This window comes from Papaver somniferum, chromosome 7 (genome assembly GCF_003573695.1).
Source record: "Papaver somniferum cultivar HN1 chromosome 7, ASM357369v1, whole genome shotgun sequence".
In the NCBI taxonomy this organism is placed as follows: Eukaryota; Viridiplantae; Streptophyta; class Magnoliopsida; order Ranunculales; family Papaveraceae; genus Papaver; species Papaver somniferum.
The window spans coordinates 10558901-10583186 of record NC_039364.1 but is presented as its reverse complement, the minus strand read 5'-3'; the positions used below and the strand labels follow the sequence as shown (position 1 = coordinate 10583186).

The window sequence follows — 24286 nt, the reverse complement described above, 5'->3', positions numbered from 1 at the left end:
TCGGCCGTATAGTGCGTTCCCGACTGGTACGCAAAAAAGTCGAGAATTATTCGCGAATAGGTCCACAACTTACTAACTACCGGTTTATATGCTTTTTCTTTTCTTAGACTTGGGCTTTTTCTTTTTAGTTTGTTGTAGCCTCTTCCTCTCTAATTTTACTAGTTGGTCGCCCGTGCTACGCACGGGTCTTATGATTATAAAATATGGAAGTAAATAATATTAATTTCATTAAAAGTAAATAGTGTTACTAATTTTTTTAACTAATTTATCTTTCTGAAAACCTAATGGAAGACCCCGTGATACTCTTAAAATTAAATCACCTTGATCAATGATCATTATTACTCGATTACACTCCTTCTCATCGACAATTGGTCTCCTCTGGCTGAGCCTTCTCTCTTGATGGTGTTCATCCCAAAACTATAAGTATTCTAATTTCATTTGGTTTCCTGCATATAAAGTAAGCCAATTTTCCAAACACGTTTCATATAAGTCTAACTTGTGCTGTTGCGATCAGGTAAGTGAATCGACCTCCCGAAAAGTATACTAACACGAGAAACTGGATACAAAATTGTTTAGTTCACCATAAGAATGACAATTTTGAAAATAATAGGCACTTTTGTCTATGACTGTACTTAGCATGTCTTCCATGCCATTATTCCAATGGTGGTTTTGTGAATGAATAAAGTTAGTTTGTGCAAAACGACCATTGGAATAATGGCTGATATTTTCTCCATTCCTGATGTTTGGTTGCAGTTCACTATTCATGGTATATAAATTTTTGGATTCCGGTTGCTGAATGATTAAAATGAGGTTTATGGTATTTCCTCCTTATACCCTCCAAAGTGCATCAAACAGTGAAATTAATTTTTGGATTCTAGTTATTGAATGATTAAAATGAGGTTTATTGTATTTCCTTCTTAGACCCTCCAAAATGCATCAAACAGTGAAATTATTGGTTAATTCGTTAGACATACTTATCTTAGCCCCGTTAACCATCTTGCCAGGTTAGGAAAAATCAATCATTCACTTGGTTGGTTGAATATTAGGAGTTCTAGACCTAACATATGTTACCTGTTTGCAGTAGCGGTGTACTAGTTCTAAGACTCATATCGATGGCTCATTAAAGTTTTATCCATAATCTTCTAGGAAGCATAGAAAATTCATTTGTGATTCTATAAAAAGTCCTTCACGTCACTTATTAGCATTAGTATGACACACTATTACAAATCGGAGATGTTAACATAACCTTTGTGAATTTGTGATGCACGTACAATACCATATTCTTATGTTATCATCCACATATTGTTACATCCATCACTAATTAGCTAACAGATATTGTACTTAGTAGTTAATACAATTAGCAATTTCCGTACCGCAGAAAAATCATTGTATAAAGAAACTCTTAATAGTTGAAAAAACACTGACGTAGTCATAGGGCACCGATAGTCTTATATAGTTATACCATACCGGTTTTCCCTTCAAATTTATCGCCTCTGGTTATTTCTAGCATACGCTTTACATTTCAAAATCTCTTGTAATGGAATTTTATAAGTTGGTTGTGCAGTCCCCATGATGAAACCGTTAGGACGTTGTCACCTCACACTTTCTCAGTCTGCAGCTGCCTTGCATTGTACATGATTTTTTTTCTTTCCGGCACTTCCGTTTAGAGAATAAGTCCTTCTCTATTGTTAATTACCCCGAATACATGGGTATTTCTATGGGAGAAGATAAACTTAGAGACCTAACATGGGGATATGTACACTTGTAATGGCTTAATTACAGTCATGCTATACTTTCACTTTATACGTGGAACTAAAAATATGCTTGTGTAAGAAAGAATGCTAACTAAACACATAAAAGTTTTCTGCAATTCATATATTATTGACAGTCATCATCACTAAAGTCACTAAAAAAAATTATCACGGGTAATAATCACATTTTTCCCCTGACAAATCATATCCCAGTATTTGATATGTGGTCGTTTGATTCTTAAGAAAAAATTAGCATAAAACATACAAAAAAAAAACTGGTTACTATATACAAATTTACCCAATGCAATCAAAATATTATCTTGAAACACATACAAATTTACCCGATGAAATCAAACTATTACCTTGAAGCAGCATCCAAGAACTGTTGTAGATGCAAAAACTCCTATTTTCGACGCTGCCGCCGCCATGAGGAGTTGTATAACGGAGTGTCTAATCACATAGGCATGTGGGGGAAGCACTTCATGTCGTATTTGGTTACTCTCAATTTCCGATCTTCGAGCTTAGGTCGAACATTTAGCTCGTTTATCTTGAAATTCCCTCAAACTCTACGATTTTGCTGCTTGATTTTCATCAAGAATTGTCATTCCATTTACGTTAGTTCCACACTACTTTTCCCTAATTTACCCTTTGGTTGTGCCACGGGAAATTCACCAGAATTAGATAAAAAACTGTTAGCAATTTGTGATTCATATACAGCACAAACAAAATAACTAAACTATTAAGGTCGGCGACTAAACGCAATCAGAGGATAAAATGGATAAGAAAACTACAACTCAAATTCAGAGCTAGGAAATAAATGGATAATCAAACTACAACTCAAGTCCAGGGATAGGAAAAGATTAAGGTTTGTTGATTTCATTCTAATACTTTATTCTAAACTCAATATTCAAATAATAAAAACTCTAACTCTAAACTTCTGCGCAAATCGCTATATTAATTAATTAACTACAAAAAAAAATGAGAAATACAATTGTATTTTTGTGGAGGTTGTGGGATTCTGGTGCTTGTAAAGAGTGTATGAGAGTTCAATAATATACTTCTACTTCTTATTAGAGAGATCGGTGCATGAAAAGAGATCGTTCATTATTTTGATCTTGGTGCATCAGAAGAGATCCAGACAGCAAATTGATGCCCAGAGAAGCAAAAATTGGTGCAGAGAAGATGATTTTATTACAAGCATAAGATGGTTGTTGTTGCTGCCACTACCTACGGGCTACAACGCTTATTACACTACAAAGATTTTATTACAGGTTTAATGATCGAGAAGATGATAATAAGATAGGTTTCAACAATTAAAAAATAGAGGAGACACTAATAAGACAGTTTTCAACTAAAAAAAAGAGAGAAGGTTTTGTGAACTGGAAGATGAAGATTACCTGTGAACTTTGAGTCCGCGACTAAGATTTGGCTTTTAGTCGTCCTATTTTTCTCGATAATGTGACCACTTTCGTCACATAACCTAATGAAGTCATTTTATAACACATTTAAACAAACACAAATCACAAAACAAACCCCGGTGCTTCTCAGAAAATAATAAAACCTAAAAATGTCATTTCACCTTTCACAAGCGCCAATAACATTAGCCCCACCATCTGGCTCACATTTACGCTTTCTAACAAATTATTTTTCTAGGTTTATAAGGAATATAGAGATGTTCTCACAATTTACATTTTTGAGATGAATTCTCTTCTACTTCTACTAATCAGAAAAATTCAGCGACCCAAAAGTAAATAATCCTAATATTTAATTGAAACTTTACAAATAACAAAAAAAAAATAAACGAGATCACTAAATAACCATTGATATAAAAGAAAAACAAATACCTCATATTCAATCAACCCTGCAGAAACAAAAGAAAAATCAACCATGCAAAAAGAAAAGATTACGGATCATTGAAACAATTGGCAGTCATTTATCACAAACAATTGGCAGTTTTTATCACAAAATAATCTCCTTACAATTTTCAACTTGAATCAACTTGAATAAAGAATTAGAAGCAAGAAAAAAAAAATTCACCTGTCCAGATTTCAAATGGGAGAAGCAGCGTCCTTCGACTGGGTACACTTCCATTATATCCTGCATAAAAAATGAGAACAACATATCAGATTAATAAATGGAAAAAAATAAATTACAAAATCCACATCAAAAAATTAAGCTTTGATTTTGCTCAAGCGTTTTTTATACATGAAGAAAATATTATTTTTAGAATTTATGTCTTATATTTACTAAGAAAATTTGTAGACATTTTTCCTTCCTTAATCTCTGCGTATTAAAACGTTTGGAAGTAAATTTTATATTTTACCAAAAAAAACCTCTAAATATATAATTTTTTTAATCTATCGATTTATTTCGGGCAAGATATCTAAAATAATATTATTTTTGGTTCCTTAAATTAAAAGTATAGTATTCACCGAAAGCTTTTTGTTTACCAATATTTTATTAATTTTATTTAATTTTGGTGACATTTTTATACAAAGAATATTGAGAATCTAGTGTAAGAATAGAAATTATTTTGTGTTTGTTATTTTTCTTTTGAAATGTACAATACTCTGTGTTATCAATAAAATTACATTGAAACAAAATCGATTCTTTTTACTGTTCTCACCCCGATTTTCCGTTTTCCCCCCTTCTTCTTAAGGTTAATGTTTAGAGTTTCGCTTCCTATTTTCTTTTTCTTTCAATAATTTTGTGTTTTAACTATTTGACAGGATTTGTCAATTTTTCTATGGGGGAAGAAGTAAACTTCGATCATCAACAGGTATTGACCATTTAATTTTGATGTATAATTTTCGTCTCAATTGTAATCGTAAAATCTTAATTAGAATTAGTTTAATTATTAGCATCCTGGGATTGTAATTAGAATTAGTTTAATTTTTTAAGAAGTGTAATTGGACATTGGATATTATTTTCTTAATTTTATTGTTGATTTATTTTTGTGGTGATGATCATGATGCATAATTTATCGATATTAGTTTGATCGTGATAAATGTCATAAACGTGATTTTATTTTAATTATTTATTTGTGTTTTTAATGATAGCATCTAATTTTGGTTTTTAATTATTTTTGAAAAATTATTTGGTAATTTATAAGATTTAGTTGTTTTAGAAAATATTTTTTCTTATATTGTGGGCCAAAAGGTATTTTTTTGGATTTTATTATCCAAAATTTTAAAAAATGAACAAAGAAAAAAAATGGTGAGCCATAATCAACCAGAAGTTCCGATTAACCACAACGCTCGAAAAAATTCTGTTTTTATATAGAGAATTTGTGTACTTGATATTTACTTCGTGTAAATTTTTGGTGGAATAAAGATAAACCTAAAAGTAGAGGAGGATTTTTTAAGGCTTGGGTCAGCATTTGTAAAACAATTTCACAAGGAGGTCTTAGAATCTAAAATCCCCATCAATTTAATATTTCTCTCATTACTAAACCAGCTAACATGCTTATTTTGGAGCACGATCAACTTTGGGCTCAACTGCTAAAAGCTAAATAATTTCCTAATAATCACCAACTAGATTCTTCTAGGACTTCAAAATTATCTTGGATTTGGACTAGTATCCAAAAAGGTCTAAACCTTATTAAAAGTAATTTTGTGTGGCAAGTCAAAAGCGGAGCTTCTACAAAAATTTGGGAAAATAAATGGGTACCTAATGCAGACATAATCCCAAAACCAATTAATTCTCAAGAGCCTCTTATATGGCAGGTAAATGAAATGATTACCCCAGAAGATAAATGGGATCAAGACAAATTTGATAATATATTCACTCCAGATATTAAAGAAACAATCCTTGTCATATCTCCAAATACCAAAGAACAAGATAAAAAGAGATGGCAACACCACTCCTCAGGAATTTTTCAGGAAAAATGTTTATAATTTCCAGGTTAATCAAGATAAAGAAAACAACATCTCAAGAAATTTTCCTTGGCAAAAGATTTGGAAGATTGCTGTAACGAGATTACCCTCATGACAACGTATATAAGGGTGCACTTTCAAGCCCTTGGATATTTTATCCGAGATATATTCGCATCTCGAGATATTTAAATAATTAAAAGATTTTTATTATTTTTCTCTACTTTATTTACTTTTTAGTGCTGGTGTATTTAATTTTATTTCCATCTTGCCCCATTCAACATATTCATTCCAATAATCTCCATTTTTATTCTTTCGGTTTCTTAAACCTAGAAACCTTTGTTCTTAATTTTTTTCTCCATCACCCAATGAGAATCAAGATGATTAGATTTTGTGATGAGTGGTTGGAATGACAAGATTGGAAGGACTGTAAATGAACTCCACCATGAATGGAAAACTATTTCTCCATTTTCTTGAATGATGTTGTTTTAAAAAAAATATATGATCGGATCTAACACTATAAGAAAATATAGCTATTGCTACATCATATATTGCCACACTTTTAATGTAGGTGTTGCAAAAGTAAATTTCTAGGCAGAGTATTTTTCAGCTGCAGCCAAAAGCTATAATTTACTGCTGCAAAATAAAGCTTTTGCCGCACAACTGTAACAATAATATGATAATAGTGTGGCAAAAAAGTGTAATCTCTTGCTTCAGCAATAAATATTGGGTAGCAATAGACTTCTTGTTACATAGATTATTGCGACACTAGTAGGAGTTTATACCATAACCATGGATGTTGCAATATATTAATTTTCTTGTACTGTAACAGTTACACACGGAAATATTGTTCTAGTCTTACAGACGTGAGAGTGCATTGATCGCAATTTAAGAGAAAAAACATAAGAACTCCATCGGCATAGTTATTTAAACGTATCTAATAAGAGAAAAAAGACGAACTATCTTTGTACAGTCTCCTAAGCACGATTAGAAAGCTCATCATTAGTTCTTCGAAAGCTATTATCATCAAACAGAGTCAATTCGGTTTCACTGCTAAGAGAAAAAAATACATAACCTATGTTTTTAGGTTTAGGAAACTAGAAAGGACGAATTTGAGTTGAAGAAATGAAACAAAATTAAATTAAGGGATATATAAACAAAATATAAATGAGGAAAAATAATAAAAATATTTTAATTACTTAAAAAATTTCTCGAGATTCAAATATATCTAGGATATAATATCCAATGGTTAAATGGTGTACCTTTACGGATATTGTCACGAGGGTGACTTCGTTACAGCATGACTGGTAAGGTGATTTCCGAGGATCAAATTATTTGCTTGGAAATTAGATCAAAAATCTCTCCCAACTAATGCAAGACTAGGGACGCATAATAAAGAAATAAATACAGAGTGCCGAATGTGTAACTCCCAAGTTCAAGAAACAGAACAACATCTAATTCAATCTAGCCCCTTTGCTAGAGCTATTTGGTTTGGTTTTTCTTTGGAAGTAGTGAACACAAGAATTGGGGCAGACTCTATAGCAAATTGGATTAAAGAATGGATTATGGAACCAGACTTCATACAGTTTTCGGACAAGATTCCAACCATTTCCTGGTTCATTTGGAAGTATATATGCTCGGTGGTTTTTGAAAAAATCGGTCCAAATCCAAATAACCTAATAGAGAAAATCAAGAAATTCTTACAACAATACCCTCATGAGAAGATCCAAAAGAGTAAATTCAAAGAAGTAATGATTTCAAGGTCAAACAGTCAAACTTATCATCAGTCTGGATAATATTTGTTGATGTTGCTTACAAGAAAGAAGATTCGGCCATGGGATATGCTTTCATTCTTTATTCAGTGGATGAAAGTGTTGTTTTCTGTAATCCCGTCTTGGTTTTCCCGTGGATGAAGTTTTTGTCGAGGATTGGTGCAAGCCGACTTCAAAAATATATAGTTGATATATTGGTACTTATAATGTCTCACCTGACATACGTACATTTATTCCTAAATGGTTTTTTTATATCACTAGTATGCCGAGCACCGACTTTCATGTCAACAGATTAAGAGTTGAAGGGTAATGGTTGGAGACGTCATCCATGGTATATTTGAAAATCCCATAACTAAGAAAAAACCTTGCTCCAGAGGATACGGTACTTGTAACATTGACTCCTCAAAGTCACAGAATCTCTAGAGTCAGTAGAGAGTTATAAAAGACGTAAGAAGAAACTTTATCTTTGGAGGGAAGTCTTTCTTCCGCAACACCTTTGGGAATGTGCGATCTGATTCTAATTCCTTCATAAACATTTGCTGACTGGAATGATCATTGACAACCGAGCGCGCCTGTTATAAATTAAAGATCTTTGGCTGTTTGGCTTAGTTGTTTGCCTAATTAGTGGTGCAATCAGATTAAATTGCGAGTTTTAAGATGACTTGTTCTGGGTGAATTAAGGTGGGAACAGTAGGTAAGACCTTAGTGTTGTTTAAAGCCGCTGATTATCAATAAAAGAATTAGAAATAATTTAACAAGAAAAAATGAGAGATAAATTACAAACATAAATTATTGATAATATATAATATATATTGAAGGTACATCCAAAGAATCAAACTACAACCTCGAGAGTTGGCTAGTCTTGATCCTTCTTCCCCAGTCGAGAAATATTCTCGCACACACAACAAAATGGTTAAAGAATGAAAAAATATCACTGTCTAATCGGATTCTGAAATGGATATAAATCACTACAAAGCATCATGTTTATTCATCACTTTTAATCATCATAACTTCCTGCCAGCCCAAACGGCCTCTTGTATAATATCTTCAAACGCTCTAACAAACACATCCTTCACAGTCTGATTTACCCTAGTTAAGGCACCATCCCTGTACTGATATACCATCGATAAACTTATCGGCTTATTCCCCATTAACTCTTGTGTTAATGGTAAGTCGGAAATGTTAAACGCCGGTATAGGTGGGGTAACAGATTTAAGGCAATCAAGACAACGAATTGCTTCATTCAAGATAAAGTTGACTACCGCATCATTCATCCTGAGTAGTTTCTCGACTATATTCGGATACCCTATCTCTTCAAGAAAGATCCACAGGGCAATCACATGCATACAGGTAAATAAATTTCGACCACTGTCAATAACAAGTCGCTTGTAAAGATCTCGATCCATTGCATGGAATGCCTTCAGATCCTCTGTCGTAACAGATGAAGCCATATCGTAACCGAAAATGGATTGACTGAATGAGATGATAGGAAAGCGGTGGAATGTTTGTCTGGGGTATGGCGCCTTTTATAGGTTAAATTATGACTCTTGAAAATGTCTCTTGCCAAGGGTCGTGACTCAAAGTGAAAGATGCAGTGAGTGTGTGCCTATTTGTTTGAGACACGACGGTTAAAATTTCGGGAATTTTTTTTATCTAGCACACCTTGAATTATTATATATTTCGTATTTAGCCCACATATTTATATGAAAATTATTTTAGCCCTCTTAGTCTAAGGTATATTTCCAGGCACCGGTAGTTAGAAGAAACTGTCTGCGAATTAGCGAACAAACCCAATGTGACTCTTTGAACTGACCGGAAAGTTTAAGATTCTCTTTTTATTTGGTTTTCCCAATATTCCAACTCCATTTCTCGTGTATCATATCCACATCATATCCCATCCCCATTTCTCCTGTATCCTATACAATTTACGGATTATTTCTCCATCTCCACCACCGACCATTACATCTTCTTCTCCACCTCCACAATGGATAATTTTTTGAACTCGCACTGCGAGTTCAAAACTGAATTCGCACCTTGATAACCATCAAATGATAGAGATATGACATCATTAAACCGTGGACTTAACCACAGTTATAATCCAGATTTTGAAATATATACCGGAATAGCTTTTCTTAGAGGCGATCACAGCACCTTGGATGATTGTTACCTAATTATCTTGGGTCACTGGAAACGAGTGCAAACTTGACTCTGGGATGATTATGGTTACCTGAATGGCTTTTCTCTCTTGTTCATGTCTTTTGGTATTCAGGGACGGAGCCAGGACTTAAAGGTTGTGGGGTCGAAAATTTTTTTCTAATATTCACAAAAAAATTTTTTAAACTGAATCAAAAACGTCGTTCGAAATTTTTGCCTTTGTGCACAAGTTCCACTGCAATTTAGTTCCAAAAGCATTTTCAGCACAGCTTTCTCCTCAACAAAGTAAATTCCATGACTAGACTATGATTTGCATATGCGAGTTTTGTCCTTTGAATCCAAGTTTGAGATACCTGCAACAAAGACGAAAGGAGTTCAAAAGCATGACTGTTTAACGAGCTAGCAAACCCATTACAACTAATATACTTATATACAAAAATGTAAAGCTTACCATTTTCGCCAAAATAGATGAACTCATCTCTACATCAACTGCAAAAATCAAAAGACCCATAACCATAAGTCTGCCCAAAAGATGGAGAAAATAAATCATTCATGTAAACCCTACCTGATGCTAATTAATCTATGTTATATCATCTCCCCCATTTCACATTGTATACTCAAGTACCAACTTACAGCCTCCCTTTGCGTGGCTTCATGATCTGAAAACGGTTCATAATAATGTCATTAACGATGCTATCCATTATTACTTTTTCAACATATGCAAGTAAGCAGTCGTTCAACCACTCATCACCCATTCTATTACGCAATCGAGTCTTCAGTATTTTCATAGCAGAAAAGAGTCTTTCTACACTGGCAGTAGCAACCGGTAAGATCAACGCCAATGTCAACAGTAAATAAACCTTTGAATAGACCTTGTCTTTCTTTGTTTCCACCATTTTTCGGGCAAGATCAGTAATTCCATTCAAACTTGAAAACTCAGTGCTTGTTCTCACATCCATAATGTAGTTTTGAAGTTGACCATCGAGTAATACAACGTCAATTTCAGAAAAATCCTTTGGATAAAATTCTGCAAGGCGCTTCAACTTGTCCTTATCAAAAGCAGCAAACGAATCACTCGGACATAAGCAGGCTACACAAAGAAGAAGCTCCGTAGTTGTTTCAGTAAAGCGATCATTCAATTCTCTTAGTTGCAAATCTATAACAGCATTAAATATCCCAATACGATATTTATGCTCGTTGCTGTTTTCTTGGACATTGCGTTTTGCTCTTCCTTTACCTAAACTAGAATCATTCATTCATACAAACAACCTTAATCTTATGCTGCTCACAAAATGAAGATACTTCACTAAGTAAATCATTCCAACCATTATCCCTCATCTCTTGTAGTCTTGTCTTACAAATCCGAACTAACTTCATGGCATTCACAATATCCTAGTCTTTTCTTTGTAAAGCTTCTGACAAATCATTTGTAACTCCCATAATATTTTTCATCAAATGAAGACGAAAAGCAAAATTATATAACTTCATATGAACCAAAATACTCTAGCTTCAAATCTCTTATCAGAAGTTTTATCTTTTGAAACTGATCTAAGTACACCCATCACAGCTGAATACAAATTAATCAAGCTAATTAAAGTATTTTGGTGCGAACCCCACCTTGTATCCGCAGCACGCTTGAGGTTCGACTCTTGGTTTAAACCTCGCCCAGTTTCAAGTTCATTGTTGCTAAGAGCTTCAGAAATTTCAGCACCTTTTATTTTTCGAAGTATTTCAAGGCGTTTAGGTGATCCTCCAACAACATTAGTCACACAAGTAACTAATGAAAACAAATCCTTGATTTCTGGATCTTTTTTCGCTACATTTACAACAGCTAACTGTAATTGATGAGCAAAGCAATGAATAAAATATGCAGACTCATTTTCATCCAAAATAAGCTTCTTAAGACCATTATACTCACCTTTCATGTTGTTAGCCCCATCATAACCTTGTCCTCGCAACTGGGAAAAACTTAAATTATGCCTCGAAAAGAAATTAGCGATTGTTTTCTTGAGTGAGAGGGCAGTGGTAGTAGCTACATGTTCAATCCCAACAAAGCGCTCAATAACACGTCCTTCTTTCACATACCGTAAAACGATAGCCATTTGTTCCTTTGACGAAATATCTTTAGACTCATCAACCAGAATTGAAAAGAATGAATCACCAATGTCTCGAATAATTGCAGCAATTATTTCAAATGAAAAAGCACTTGTAATATCTTTTTGAACATCAGGAGAGGTCAATTTCAGATTTTTCGGTGCATTTTCCATAATATAAGGCTGCAAATCTTCTACATTGATGTTACCAAGCCATGCTAAAATCTCAAGAAAATTACCCCGATTTGCAGAATCATCACCTTCGTCATTCCCACGAAATGCAAGACCCTGTCTTAGAAGTATTCGGACAATTTGTATTGAAGCCCTCAAACGAATTCCATATTGCCTTCTAGTTTCATCTGTTTGCTTAACAAGTGCTGTGTCAATATGTACTTTTTCATCTAACAAGTCTTCACAGGCTTTCCGAGCTTCGTTGTGAGCACTATTTATATCTCCTACATGAACCTGCAGTCTTGATTTCTTACTCCAAGTACAAAATCCTTCATCAGCAAAGTTATTAGCACCACTTGATTTAAACAAGTAACAACATAAACAATATACTTTATCTTTTGATATGCTGTATTCTAGCCAATATTCATGAGCTTTGAACCAAGAATGATTGAACTTTGTACCTTTCCGTGAATTAGGAAATTTATGATTTTTAGGCTGGCACGACCCATTCTGCAAATATGCCCTTCGAACTTGGTTTCTAACATTTGGATGATAATCCATAATCGGTTTTCGAAGCCCTGGATCCGAAGGGAGGTTTGCCAATTCAACATCAGTTAACAAGTTCACCGCATCACTTTCTTTTAATCTTTTCACTTCAGTAGGTAAAGAAGAAGCAAGTTCACCAAGTTCATTTGTACAGCCACTACCTGATCCACCTCGTTTTGAAGGCGATGATAAATCAACTGTCGCCTTCCATTTGTAAAACCTCTCCATCGACAATTGAGTTTTCTTCATCATAAATCACGGAATTGGATGCGTAAACCTACATTGACGATTTGATGCTTCAATTAGAACATTGTAAACAAACAAAATATACAAAAATCAAACAAAACAGAACATTGATACTTCATACTTCTATTAAGAACAATATGAATAAAATAAATAAATTTGAGAAAACCCTAAAAATTCAAATAAAAAACAAGGGTGACTCTGATTACTTATGGATTAGCTAGTATTTTAACGAATCTCAGTATATTTATGTAAACTATGATTATAGAGGGGAGGAATTTTGCTTTGATTAAGAAAAGAATAAAAACCCTAACTTCAAAATAACCAAATCCAAACAAACGATGGCATATATTTCAGAATTGAAAATAGAATAAAAAGGAAATCATGGTTAAGCTTCACCTTCACCTGATTTGTGATCGGTATCATTAGCTAACTAATAATATCTTGCGAAAGAGTCGAAGAGATGCAGAGAAGAGGTTCTCTTTTTTCTTTCGTGGTCTCCAAAGAGATACTGTCGGTGACTCAGTGAAGATAAAAAACCAATCTAAGCTACTCGGTGGAGTAATAAAAAAAATGGTTATTAGTTTTAACTTTGACCCTTTGAAAATATATAACTTCAAGTGTGCCATTTATATTTGCACCCACAAGAGTCTATTATTACGGAAAAACCAACTCTATTCTTACTAAATTTGAAATTTCAGTGGGTGCAAGCGCCCCCATTTGCGCTCACATGCCTCCGTCCCTGTTGGTATTGAATTCTACGGCTGTTCTAATTTCTGGTAAATTTTTCTTTGATAAAGATCATCTACCTGAATTTACAAGATTCATGTCTTATTTATTTACTACATGTTTGTCTTGTTGCTAATTCGTTATTTCTTCGATTGGAAAAAAAAACAGAAGCTAAATACTAGAATGTTTACTAATTCAATCGCTTACTTGAAAATACTTGTATGATTATCAACTTCCCAAACTTGTCCTAGTCGTAAAAATAAGAAACAATGACACATCACATGAGGCCGAGTTCAAATCGGAGCAACATTTTTCAGCCGTGGTCCAGTTGAAAAGAATTTGTGGTTGCGTTTGCATAAGCTACATTTTTCAGTCATGGTTTAGTGCTTCCATGGAGTTTTACACTGGTAATGGTGGATTTTGCAGGTGTCCTCTTCGGCAACTAGGAAAGTTGTGGATCACTATGATGGGAGATTTTCTATACGTCGGTCCCTATCTTTGACGATGACCCTACTTCAACCTATCTTATCCATCCCTTCCATTACTTCCTGTACGAGATACATGAAACGCACAAGAAAGATTCAGCGTATATTTCAAAATCTGGATTACAACTGTGGTTAAGTCCACGGTTTAATGATGTCATATCTCTATTATCTGATGGTTATCAAGGTGCAAATTCAGTTTTGAACTCGGAGTGCAAGTTCAAAATTTTTTGTATCAACAGATGCTTCCACAATCCACCAAACATAGTAGGGAATAGCAAAATCAAAATTATACAATGAATTTATTGGATATAATCATGTTACTGGATGCTCATGTTTTTAAAAATCTTAATGGGTTAAATACGTGCCATCCAAATTAGGGATGGTCATGGGGCGGGTATGGGGCGGGTAGCGTCAATCCCAGTCACTGCCCCGTTCGTAAAAAAAATACCCATCCCCGTCCCGTTACCCATATGAATTGGGGCGGGGCAGGTATGGAGAATACTCATATGGGGCGGGTTTTCCATGGGTTACCCGTAACACTAACTTAATACATAAATTTGATTATAATCAAAACTTAAATATGATTCAAAAAAAAATAATAACGTAAGAATGACGCATTCTGGAATCTTAAATTCAGTAATTTATCTTAAAGTGAACAAAAGAATCTGTTAATAACTTATTAGTTTTTCTGTTTTTTTCTGTCCCAATCTATCTTCGTCCACGTTAACCGTTTCATTATCTGCTTCATTTTCTCTATTTTAACTTTTAGAGAATGTGTTTGATCACAAAAAAAAGAACGAAAGTGATGAATGTACAAGAACGATCGAGAATATGATAAATGAAAGAAAGCTCGACTAAGTGGTGGAAGTATAAAAATTATACACATTGTCGCATAAAAGTCTAAACCCCTAACTTGTGAAAGATACGGGGCGGGTATGGGGCGGGGACCTTGAATCCCATCCCCGCCCATCTCCGTAACTTAGTTTTCGGGTATTACCCATACCCGATCCCATCTTTATTTGTGCGGGTAAAACCCTACTCGAACGGGGCGGGTACCCACGGGGATGGGTTTGGGTGGGGCAAATGGCCATCCATAATCCAAATTGACGTTGGTGCATGGCATTTAAAATGACATCCTCTTTCTCTTGATTGCAAATAGTTTCGGTCGATTCGATTTGTTGATGGTCCAGGTATAAATGTACAGGGAAAAAAAATACCCGGCCAGTTCTTAAGAAATAAAACAATTATAAAAAAATAAATACTTATTGAACAGTGGTTGTTGATCGTGCGGCGAAATAACTTTTTATTGGGTTTTCAATAAAATTACCATTATCTGCTTGGATATTTGATTCATCTAGGGTTCAGATTTTTTCCCTAGAATTTCATTAATGGAATCTTCCATAATAATGATTTACCAGTTAATCACATATTAACTCGTACAGTTTATAATGATTGAATAAAAATATGACCTTGAGCTTCTAACTTGGTCACTTTTTTGTTTAACTGTAAATCATTGAAGAAGGGGAAAAATATCGTTTGGTCCTTTTTTAGGTGGGCCCATGTCTGTTTGGCCCTTTGGTCAAACGCCTTTACTGTTTGGTCCATAATTATTTAAAAATATTAAACTGACAAAAATACCCTTCCATATTAATTTTTATTTATTTTCTTGTAGCCGTTCATTCCAGAAATGAAGTCCATACAAAAACCTAAAAATAACAGACTTCATTCCAAAAATGAAGTCCATATAACAACCTAAATAAACAGAATTCATTCCAGAAATGAACTCCATATAAAAACCTAAATAAACAGACTTCATTCCAGAAATGAACTCCATATAAAAACCTAAAAAACAGAGTTCATTTCAGAAATGAAGTCCATATAAAAACAGAGTTCATTTCTGGAATGAAATCCATATAAAAGCAGAGTTCATTTCTGAAATGAACTGCAACATCATCATCTTCATCATCTTCGTCGTGTTCGAACAACAGCAACAACATCTTCGTCTTCAACAACACCACCGTCTTCATCATCAATGGCAGTAGCAGTAGCAGATCTTTATCTTCTTCATCTTCATCATCATCATCATCAAAATCAAGTTTAACACCATCGTCTTCATCGTCAACAGCAGCAGCAACAACATATCTTCATCTTCTTCATCGTCAACAGCAGCAGAAAAAAGAAAATCAAAATTAACACCATCTTCTTCATCATCATCATCAAAATCAAGATTAACACCATCGTCTTCATCGTCGACAGCAGCAACAACATATCTTTATCTTCTTCATCATCTTCATCGTCAACAACAGCAGAAAAAAGAAAAAAAAACCCTAAAAAAATCGTATTCAACAGTACCAACGTCATCGTATTCATCGTCTACAACTACCGATCTAAATATCTAAATCCATTTTCACCTTCACCACCATCGTTTATAGCAGCAGGAAGAAAAATAGAAGAAAAAAAATGGAAACGCCATTAACGGGAGGAAAAAGAAGAAGAAAGAAAAAAAAGAGAGATTAGATCTGGAAAGATGAGAGAGAAAGTAAATCTGAGAATGATTTATTTTCTCTTACGTTTTGACTATATATATGGTCCTTATCCAAAAGGGTATTTATGCCACTACAAGGTGACATTTACATCATCCATGACATCACTGTAGGACCAAACATTAGGACCAAATTATAATTTATATTACCAAATAGGACCAAACAGATAATTGACTAGGTCCACTAAACTAGACTGTCTCTAATATATTATTTGTAGGACCAATTGGTATTTCCTTGTTGAAGAAGTTGACATTGAGAGTGAATAATTATGCAGAATTTATTCTTCCCAAATCAATGAGCTTACCACAACTTAAGTTTATGTGTCTCGATGGATTTTTAGTGTCAAATGAAGAATCAGCTAAAAACCTCTTTTCTTGCTGTCCGCTTCTTTAATCGTTGGATATAGTTGATTGTTATATACAAACGGATAATCAGAGGAATTTTACTATCGAGTCTCTCATCCTTAAGCAGTTTGCATACAGTCATCGGCAAAATAATTTTAGGCGACATCATCTTAGGCCTATAATTATAAAGTTATCTGCTCCTAATCTCACTAGAATCACCTGCCAATCTTACTTGACACAAGAAAATGATCTTCAAAACTGTTCTGATCAGTTATCCGATGTAAATCTGATGAGATTATTAGTCCCACATTGTTGGGTTATCTAAGATCCTGCAGTTTATAATCTCTTAGGGTCTCTCCACTCATTGCCAATTAGTTTTGAGTTGGATGCCCGCATTCTAATTTGGTATCAGAGCAGACTATTTGTTGCGACGAGTCATTGACCTCGCCTTTACTCCGCGTCACCCGATTTATTGTCCACGTGTTAGACCCAACGAGACTACACGTGAGGGGGCGTGTTGAGATTATTAGTCCCACATTATTGAGTTATCTAAAATCATGCGGTTTATAATCTCTTAGGACCTCTCCACTCATTGCCAATTGGTTTTGAGTTGGATGCCCGCATTCTAACAAAATCTTAACATACTGTATAACAAAGAATTTGAAAAGAAACAACTGCCTAAAGAAGAAAAAGAAGAGTATGCTAAACGTATACTGAAACTTCTCGTATCGGATACGACTCGATTTATCATCTGGATTCCTAGAGGTATGTTTTGATTGCTATCTTAATCCGTTCAAGTACTTTTGCTAATCATGTATGATTCAGCTTCAACGTTATTGAAGATAATATTCTACTATTTGTCAAGGTTCTATGGAGAGTTACCGACTTGTATAGCTGTTAACTCCCCGTATTGTGTAATCTTCAATCATTGAGGCTGGAAACATGGTTTACAAGAGGTAGCATCCGCGCGATAGCATACTTACTCGGGATCTCTCCAAATATAAAACTTTTACCCTTAAGGTAATGTTTACCTAATCTCTTTGTATTTAATTTGGTCACTTGTATCTTTAGAACGTCTAATCATACAACTTATTCAGTGGTGTTTCATCTGTATATACGCATTTTGCAGCATTGTTTTTGTGTGGTATCTTCAATATTGTAGACTAATACATCATTTTTATTTGTTTATTTAAATATAGTCGAATTCAGCAGATGTTGGGATGATTGGGAAGCAGGATCCTTATTCTCAGGCATGGTGTCTCACCTAAACGTGGTTCGGATTGAAAATGCGATCATGACATGACTCGAGGAAGAAGCCCCGGCTAACTCCGTGCCAGCAGCCGCGGTAATACGGGTTCATGGATGTGATGCGGAGCTCAAAATTCTGAGTTATTTGTTGAAAAATGCAAAGGGCTTGAAGAAAGTTGTTCTGTATTTTCGTCCCAGTGGTGGCTCGTCGGATAGAGTGAGACAGGTTAAGTTATTTAAGAAGAAGTTAATAGAAGTTCCTACAGCTTCTTCAAGTATCGGAATGGTATTTTACTAAAACTTAGTAGGTGACGTTATGAGCTTTACTAGAATCTGCAGCAAAATGCAGTCAAATTCTCTACCTAGTAAACTAACAACACATTATGAGCTTTAAGAAGCAAGATTCTGCTGCGGAAACATTGAGTAAATTGATGTTTGTTCTTTCTAATTTTCTTTTGCTTTTGCTTTTGTCTTATTGCGTGAATAGCATAAGCAAATTATTCCATTTCCTCAAATAATGATTCTGGATAAAGAAGCTTAAAATCGTTAGAACTTGCACATCATTTTGCAGGATATTATGGGTAAGCTCCAGCCTCCAGATCAACAACTTATTTCATATCAGTCTAGATCGCTGTCAGTTGTCCATCTTTTTGCACATTTCATAATCCAGCCAGTATGAATATAAAAGTTTTAACAGAGATGGAAAACAATCAATATTGTAGTCCCACTGATTTAAACGTGCACATACTCATAAGTTACCAAAGAACAAGTATTGATACTGCACTACATAAGTTCGACACAAATTCATAGTAATAGAATGACCCCAGGCAGTGTTTGAAGGCAGTGAGCTATTGCAGGCATCAAGAAGAGATTGATGCCTGCAATAGTATCTTTGGCATAGCTTGTATTACAACTTGGGTTACATATTGTGTGAGACATAACTTTGTCTAGGAGGGGTTCTTATGCGCCCCCTCTCCAGTATATCTACTCCCTGAGTACAAGTTCACTCTTCCCATGCAGTTTTTTCCCTCACCTAACCTTTGTGAGGAATCAGTCAAGCATCTGTTCCTTCATTTCCCTATCATTTGGCAGATTTGGAAACATTTTTTTCTAGCAGTTGAGTCGTTTGAGTGAAAAATGGTTGCGAATGTAGTGTTGTGCAGTTTTAACCGTGGAATTTATCGGTTGGTGACAGAACACTATAAAGTTTTGCCATCCTAATGGCTCACGGTTTTTTCTGCAACTGCCAACGTTGGTTCTTCCACAGCGCGCCCTAAGCCAAGCCGTGTACTTCTTGTCTGGTCGCCAATCGAGTTTTACCATAGTAGTCCACTTTGCCCATCTATGTGGCTTAAAGAAACGAAATTTTAGTTCTCTACTATATTTTTTTGTGTCCTAATTTACTTGTCGCCCTAATTTAGAGAAGTGCATACGTTCTAAATCCTAGACACCACTCATAAATATTCACTTAACATGATTTTTTTTTCCGATACGACTGGTTGAATCTAAGAGTGCACGCGGTACGGTTCGGCTCGGTTCATGCCGAGGCCGAGTACCTGTACTTTCCTAATCTCGTTTCTCAGTTTTTGTACCGGTACCTGTACCTCTGTCCTCGGTTCCGGTACCATTCGGGACAAGTACGGTACCGGGGACGGTACCGGTACCAGTCGGTGCTTAAAGTCCAATATGTTTTTGATAGCTGCAGCGGCACATAATCAGCCAAGATGAATCTCCTTTACCGCCTGTTATCACCGATGAAGATTCTGGCTCAAAAACTAAGCTCCAGTGCACTCCCGACGAATGTTCAACTTGTTTTTCAGCCACAGAAATTTGGGCGTACATCCAGTCTTCATTTACTGATAATCCCAGGGACCAAGAATGAGAAGATAAAAGACCTTTCACTTAAGTCTAATCTCCGAGATCACTTCCTCTGTTCTATTTTCAAAGCTTATAGCTAAAAGACCACCACAAACAGCTCCAATGATATGAAATAAATTCAAATCCCATGAGTTTTGAGGAACGCCCGAGACAGTAATCCAAGCATCGGAGACTTTACGGTTACCCATTACAGCTTTCTCCAACGACCAAGAAGAAATCATGATCTCCACAGCTTCCACCGTTAGAGAACCAACAGCAGTGATTATTTTTTTCTCTTCCAACGAGTAAGCGAAAATCACAAGCTCATTATAAGATAATGGCCATATCTTAAAAGCACCTTAAATCCCTAAACCTCCTAAATCTAATCGTCATTATTACTCGGTACAAACGGGACGGGACGGGGCATGAATAGGACCGTGTACTTGTACCCCTAGAAACCGGTTCTCAGTTTTTTGACCGATACCTGTACCCCTTCGTTGGTTCGGTACAAAAAAAGATATGATTTCACCGGTTTCGGGATGGTCCGGTTTTTCGACTCGGTTCCTATGCACCCTTAATTGAATCTCGTGACTTTATACCGACTGAAACAGATAGGGTGGGCCCAACCCGCTCCAACGATCTATCCTTGTTAATTCCTATAGGACGGGTTGGGTCCCAACCTATCTATTTCAGGCATATATATATCGTGCAAAATTATATTTTTTGTTTTGTTCAAGTCATTTGAAGGGAACTAATAACTAGACTTCTAAAAATTAGGAACATAAATACTAGTCGAGGATGTTTGTGAGAAAATATTACTCTCTAACATTTCTCAATATTTGTGCAAACTAGGCAGAATAGGGATTCTCAATATTTGTGCAAACTAGGCCGGAGAATAGGGACAAGTCTATGAAGGGACTAACCTGGGTTATAGCCCGTCCCTGAATTTCACCCAGAAAATATTTAGTACGGGAGTTTGACTGATGTTTGTTCTTAGCCCAGTGCAAAGCTTATTAGCTCATTTAATTTCATAGAGCAAGCCTACTGCCATTACTAGCACACTTGAGAAATGTTGAAATCTGAAGTTTATTAGTAAGCCCACTACCATTGCAATGTTAATATGTTATTGGTTTTGACACAATCGGCAGAGAGTGTGAAGATTTTACTTACTCAAACTGTCAAACATCTCAATCTCATACTCCCTCCGTCTCACTATTAGGTGATCTATTTAGTTTAAATTTTTTTCTCATTATTAATTGACCTATCTTATTAAACAAGCGAATATTTCTAAAACTATCCATTTGATAGATCATCGTTTATTATAAGAAATGTGTATAATTTGATATCCATGTTTATATTCATTACATAGGTGTTTTAAAATATTTTCCAATGATACAAAGTTTACGAAAATCGGTGGTATACTTTGAGAGATAAATCATTTTCAAATTTTATAAATTATTATCTATAAGGGTATAATTATAAAAAATACTTAAAAATATTTTTTTTCGGTCCCTTGTTTTAAGAATCGTGCAAACTTCAACTATCATCTAATAGTGGGATGGAGAGAGTATTTTTTATAGCCTGAAAATTTTCAACTCGGCCGCCTAGATCATATTTAGTCATACTGTTGTGTAATCAGTTTACAATATCGTCACACAAAAGAAGGTCTCTACAATCTTAACACGAGTTTAAATGTCGTCACGTTGTTGAAGACTAACTGTCCTCATCACTGGGGCAATTAGCAATTTAAAGCGAGCACAACGTTAAGCTACAACGCCAAGTTGACAAGCCATTAATGGAAACCATGTATTTTCCACTGGACCATCTTTTTAAGCTTGACAACAAAATTCTCGTGACCCTTCACTCTCATTCTCAACAGCATCTTTCAATCTCAATACAAAACACAAACAAAAACCCACGAGAATTTATACTTTACGTATTGAAAGAATGAAAGAAAATGTTATTACAATGATGAAATGCATAGAGATGGTGAAATTGTTGCATGTTAACAATTCAATTATTTGCTGTTTTAGAAACTTGTGTTTTGGGTCGGCAAGGCATCATCTGATAACCCGGAGCGTGAAGAGTCAGTTGAGCGATTATTAGCATCGCCTCTATGGACGAAAGTTGTAGAAGTTCTCCCCTTTGTCTTAACATCTTCAATCATCTTGTGCACAACACTCGCATTGGGCCGATCATTAGGAACTTGAGCTACACATAGCAAAGCAATTTGAAAAAGACACACCATTTCACCCACAGTAACATTATCTCTTGGAAGTTCAAAATCAAACACTTCTGTCTCCCATTCTTCTTTTCCAACACACTGCACCCACTTAGCCAAACTTGTTTCACCTTCATATACGGCCATCTTGCCGGTCAGAATCTCCAGTAGAATCACTCCTAAGCTATAAACATCACATTTCTGCGAAAGTTTCCTGTAATTATGTGCATTATACATCAACTCAGGTGCCTTATATCCATTGTTCGTCACATTTGCCGGTGCGACAAAAATGTGACATAAAGCCGCATCTGCAATACATGCATTGTTTTCCTTATCGATAACCACGTTTGCTGAAGTCAAATTCCCGTGGGAAAGCTTACGGTCATTGGCTACATGGAGAAAGGCCAACCCTTCTGCAACACCAGACGCGAACTTCAACCTTGTTCCCCAATCTAATGGAGTTCTACCAGGTCCTCGATTACCATGTAACAAAGAATACAAGCTTCCATTAGAGAAGTAATCATAAACTAACAACAATTCTCCTTTGGAGGAGTAATACCCTCGTAAACTCGATACATTCTTATGTCTTAATCCACCAATTTCTTTCAAAAATCCATCAATTTCTTTCTTCTTTCTTTCTCTAATTCTCTTCACAACTACTGAATATCCATTATTCATCATAACTTTGTATGTAGTACCAAAACTACCTTTCCCTAACAATTCAGCTGAAGATTTCAGTAAATCATCAACACTTAAATCCAAACACCCGTGAAACAAAACCATCATTCCTTCTTCTTCTTCTTTCCCTTCAAACCCAGAACTCCTTTTCTTCTTCTCAATATTACTCTGTTTGCCATTGCTCTGTTTCTTACTAAATTTCTTCATGCAGAGAAGAAATCCCAGAAAACCCATCAAAATTATTAAACCAACATATGAAATTGTGATCAAAATAAGTGCTTTCTTACTCAATTTCTTAGCTTTTTTGGGTTTTGGTGGAACCAAAACTGGAATTGGATCAATCTGACCTCCACTCTGACTTTCTCCACCACAATCATTCAACAATGGTTCTCCACAAAGATTCTTGTTTCCTTCAAATGAAGAATCTTTAAAAGACCTGAGAACCTCCGGAATTTCACCTTCCAGATCGTTTCTTGAAACATTGAATTCAATAAGACTAGAAATACTCCCAATCCCTTTTAAGGAACCAGTGAATGAATTCATTTCTAACCGAATAGTGAGTAAATTCGGTAGTTGAATGAGTTCTCCCAAAGGGATTTTACCAGTGAATTGATTATAAGAAAGATCAATTCGATGTAACCGATGGAGTTCTGAAATTCCGGAAGGAAACTTCCCGTAAAATTGATTATGAGAAAGGTAAAGAAGTTTCATATTTTTCCATGGAGATAATGAAAAATCTGTTGGAATTGAAAGATTATTGTACTTAAGACTCAGTTGTCTCAGTTCTGTCAACTGAGTCAGAACTTCAATTGAACCAGTAAGGTTTTGATTTTCAAGAACCAATTGAGTAATTCTGGTTCTTTCATGGTTACAAGTAACTCCAATCCAAGAACAAAGGGATGAAGATGATGAAGAAGAAGAATTAGACCACGAAATCAAGGTTTTGTTGAATGGGTCTGAAGATTTCTTGAATTGTAATAATGTTTCAAAATCTGGGTTTGATAAAGAAAGTGAGAAAAACAAGAAGAAGATGAGGATAGAGGCAGTGGAGTTGCAGAAGAGCTTCATTGTTTGTTTGGGTTCCTCTCACCAGGAGGAAAAGAGAATATTTATTGCAGAAATATTATAAGATCTTTTATTAACTTTCTGACCGTTGTTTTAGTGCATATGGGACCCATGCGGTTATTTTCTTCCGGTCCTTTTCCACCTATCGAAAATCATTTACCAGTACGTGTGGTGTTAATTTGGCTGTAATAATCTTGCGAGCCAGTTTTTTAAGTCAACAACAGAAAAGCCTCTGTATTTTCTGAATGTGTTAATCGTTTTTTTTGTTCCTGTTATGATAGTATTGACAGTTAAAATGGTTATTATATCCGGTAAGTAAGGTTGGTTTAAAAGATGATATTGTTTTGGGAAGTATGTTCGAATAATGGTAACTTTGTTGCGGTTTTACCGTAGATTGGAACTTCGTTGCCACTTCTCTAAACAGATTTCATTAGAGAAATTTGATTTATTTATTTTTCCTTTCTTGGTAGGTATAGAGATGATTCTATATTACTTCATAATGAACAATTGAGAT

General features: G+C 35.1%; 4 protein-coding genes across 4 annotated transcripts; all 4 read right to left on the bottom strand.

Moving 5' to 3' along the window:
- Window positions 1–8399: 8399 nt before the first annotated feature.
- Window positions 8400–8846, bottom strand: LOC113294077. Its single transcript, XM_026542501.1, has one exon. It carries the CDS (start codon window positions 8844–8846, stop codon window positions 8400–8402), a length of 447 nt encoding a protein of 148 aa, XP_026398286.1.
- A 1332-nt stretch (window positions 8847–10178) lies between these two features.
- Window positions 10179–10805, bottom strand: LOC113294076. The gene has a single exon (XM_026542500.1). It carries the CDS (start codon window positions 10803–10805, stop codon window positions 10179–10181), a length of 627 nt encoding a protein of 208 aa, XP_026398285.1.
- Window positions 10806–11033: 228 nt separating this feature from the next.
- On the bottom strand, window positions 11034–12587 carry LOC113294075 (zinc finger MYM-type protein 1-like). Its single transcript, XM_026542499.1, has one exon. It carries the CDS (start codon window positions 12585–12587, stop codon window positions 11034–11036), a length of 1554 nt encoding a protein of 517 aa, XP_026398284.1.
- Window positions 12588–21526: 8939 nt separating this feature from the next.
- On the bottom strand, window positions 21527–23786 carry LOC113295440 (probable leucine-rich repeat receptor-like protein kinase At1g68400). The gene has a single exon (XM_026543780.1). The coding sequence runs from the start codon at window positions 23773–23775 to the stop codon at window positions 21838–21840; it is 1938 nt and encodes a 645-aa protein (XP_026399565.1). The 5' UTR covers window positions 23776–23786; the 3' UTR covers window positions 21527–21837.
- Between the last annotated feature and the right edge of the window lie 500 nt (window positions 23787–24286).

What these genes read in the sequence shown, in the direction of transcription:
- LOC113294075 (XM_026542499.1), bottom strand. Translation starts at nt 12,587, where the DNA reads ATGGAGAGGTTTTACAAATGGAAGGCGACAGTTGATTTATCATCGCCT.
- LOC113294076 (XM_026542500.1), bottom strand. Translation starts at nt 10,805, where the DNA reads ATGAATGATTCTAGTTTAGGTAAAGGAAGAGCAAAACGCAATGTCCAA.
- LOC113295440 (XM_026543780.1), bottom strand. Translation starts at nt 23,775, where the DNA reads ATGAAGCTCTTCTGCAACTCCACTGCCTCTATCCTCATCTTCTTCTTG.
- LOC113294077 (XM_026542501.1), bottom strand. Translation starts at nt 8,846, where the DNA reads ATGGCTTCATCTGTTACGACAGAGGATCTGAAGGCATTCCATGCAATG.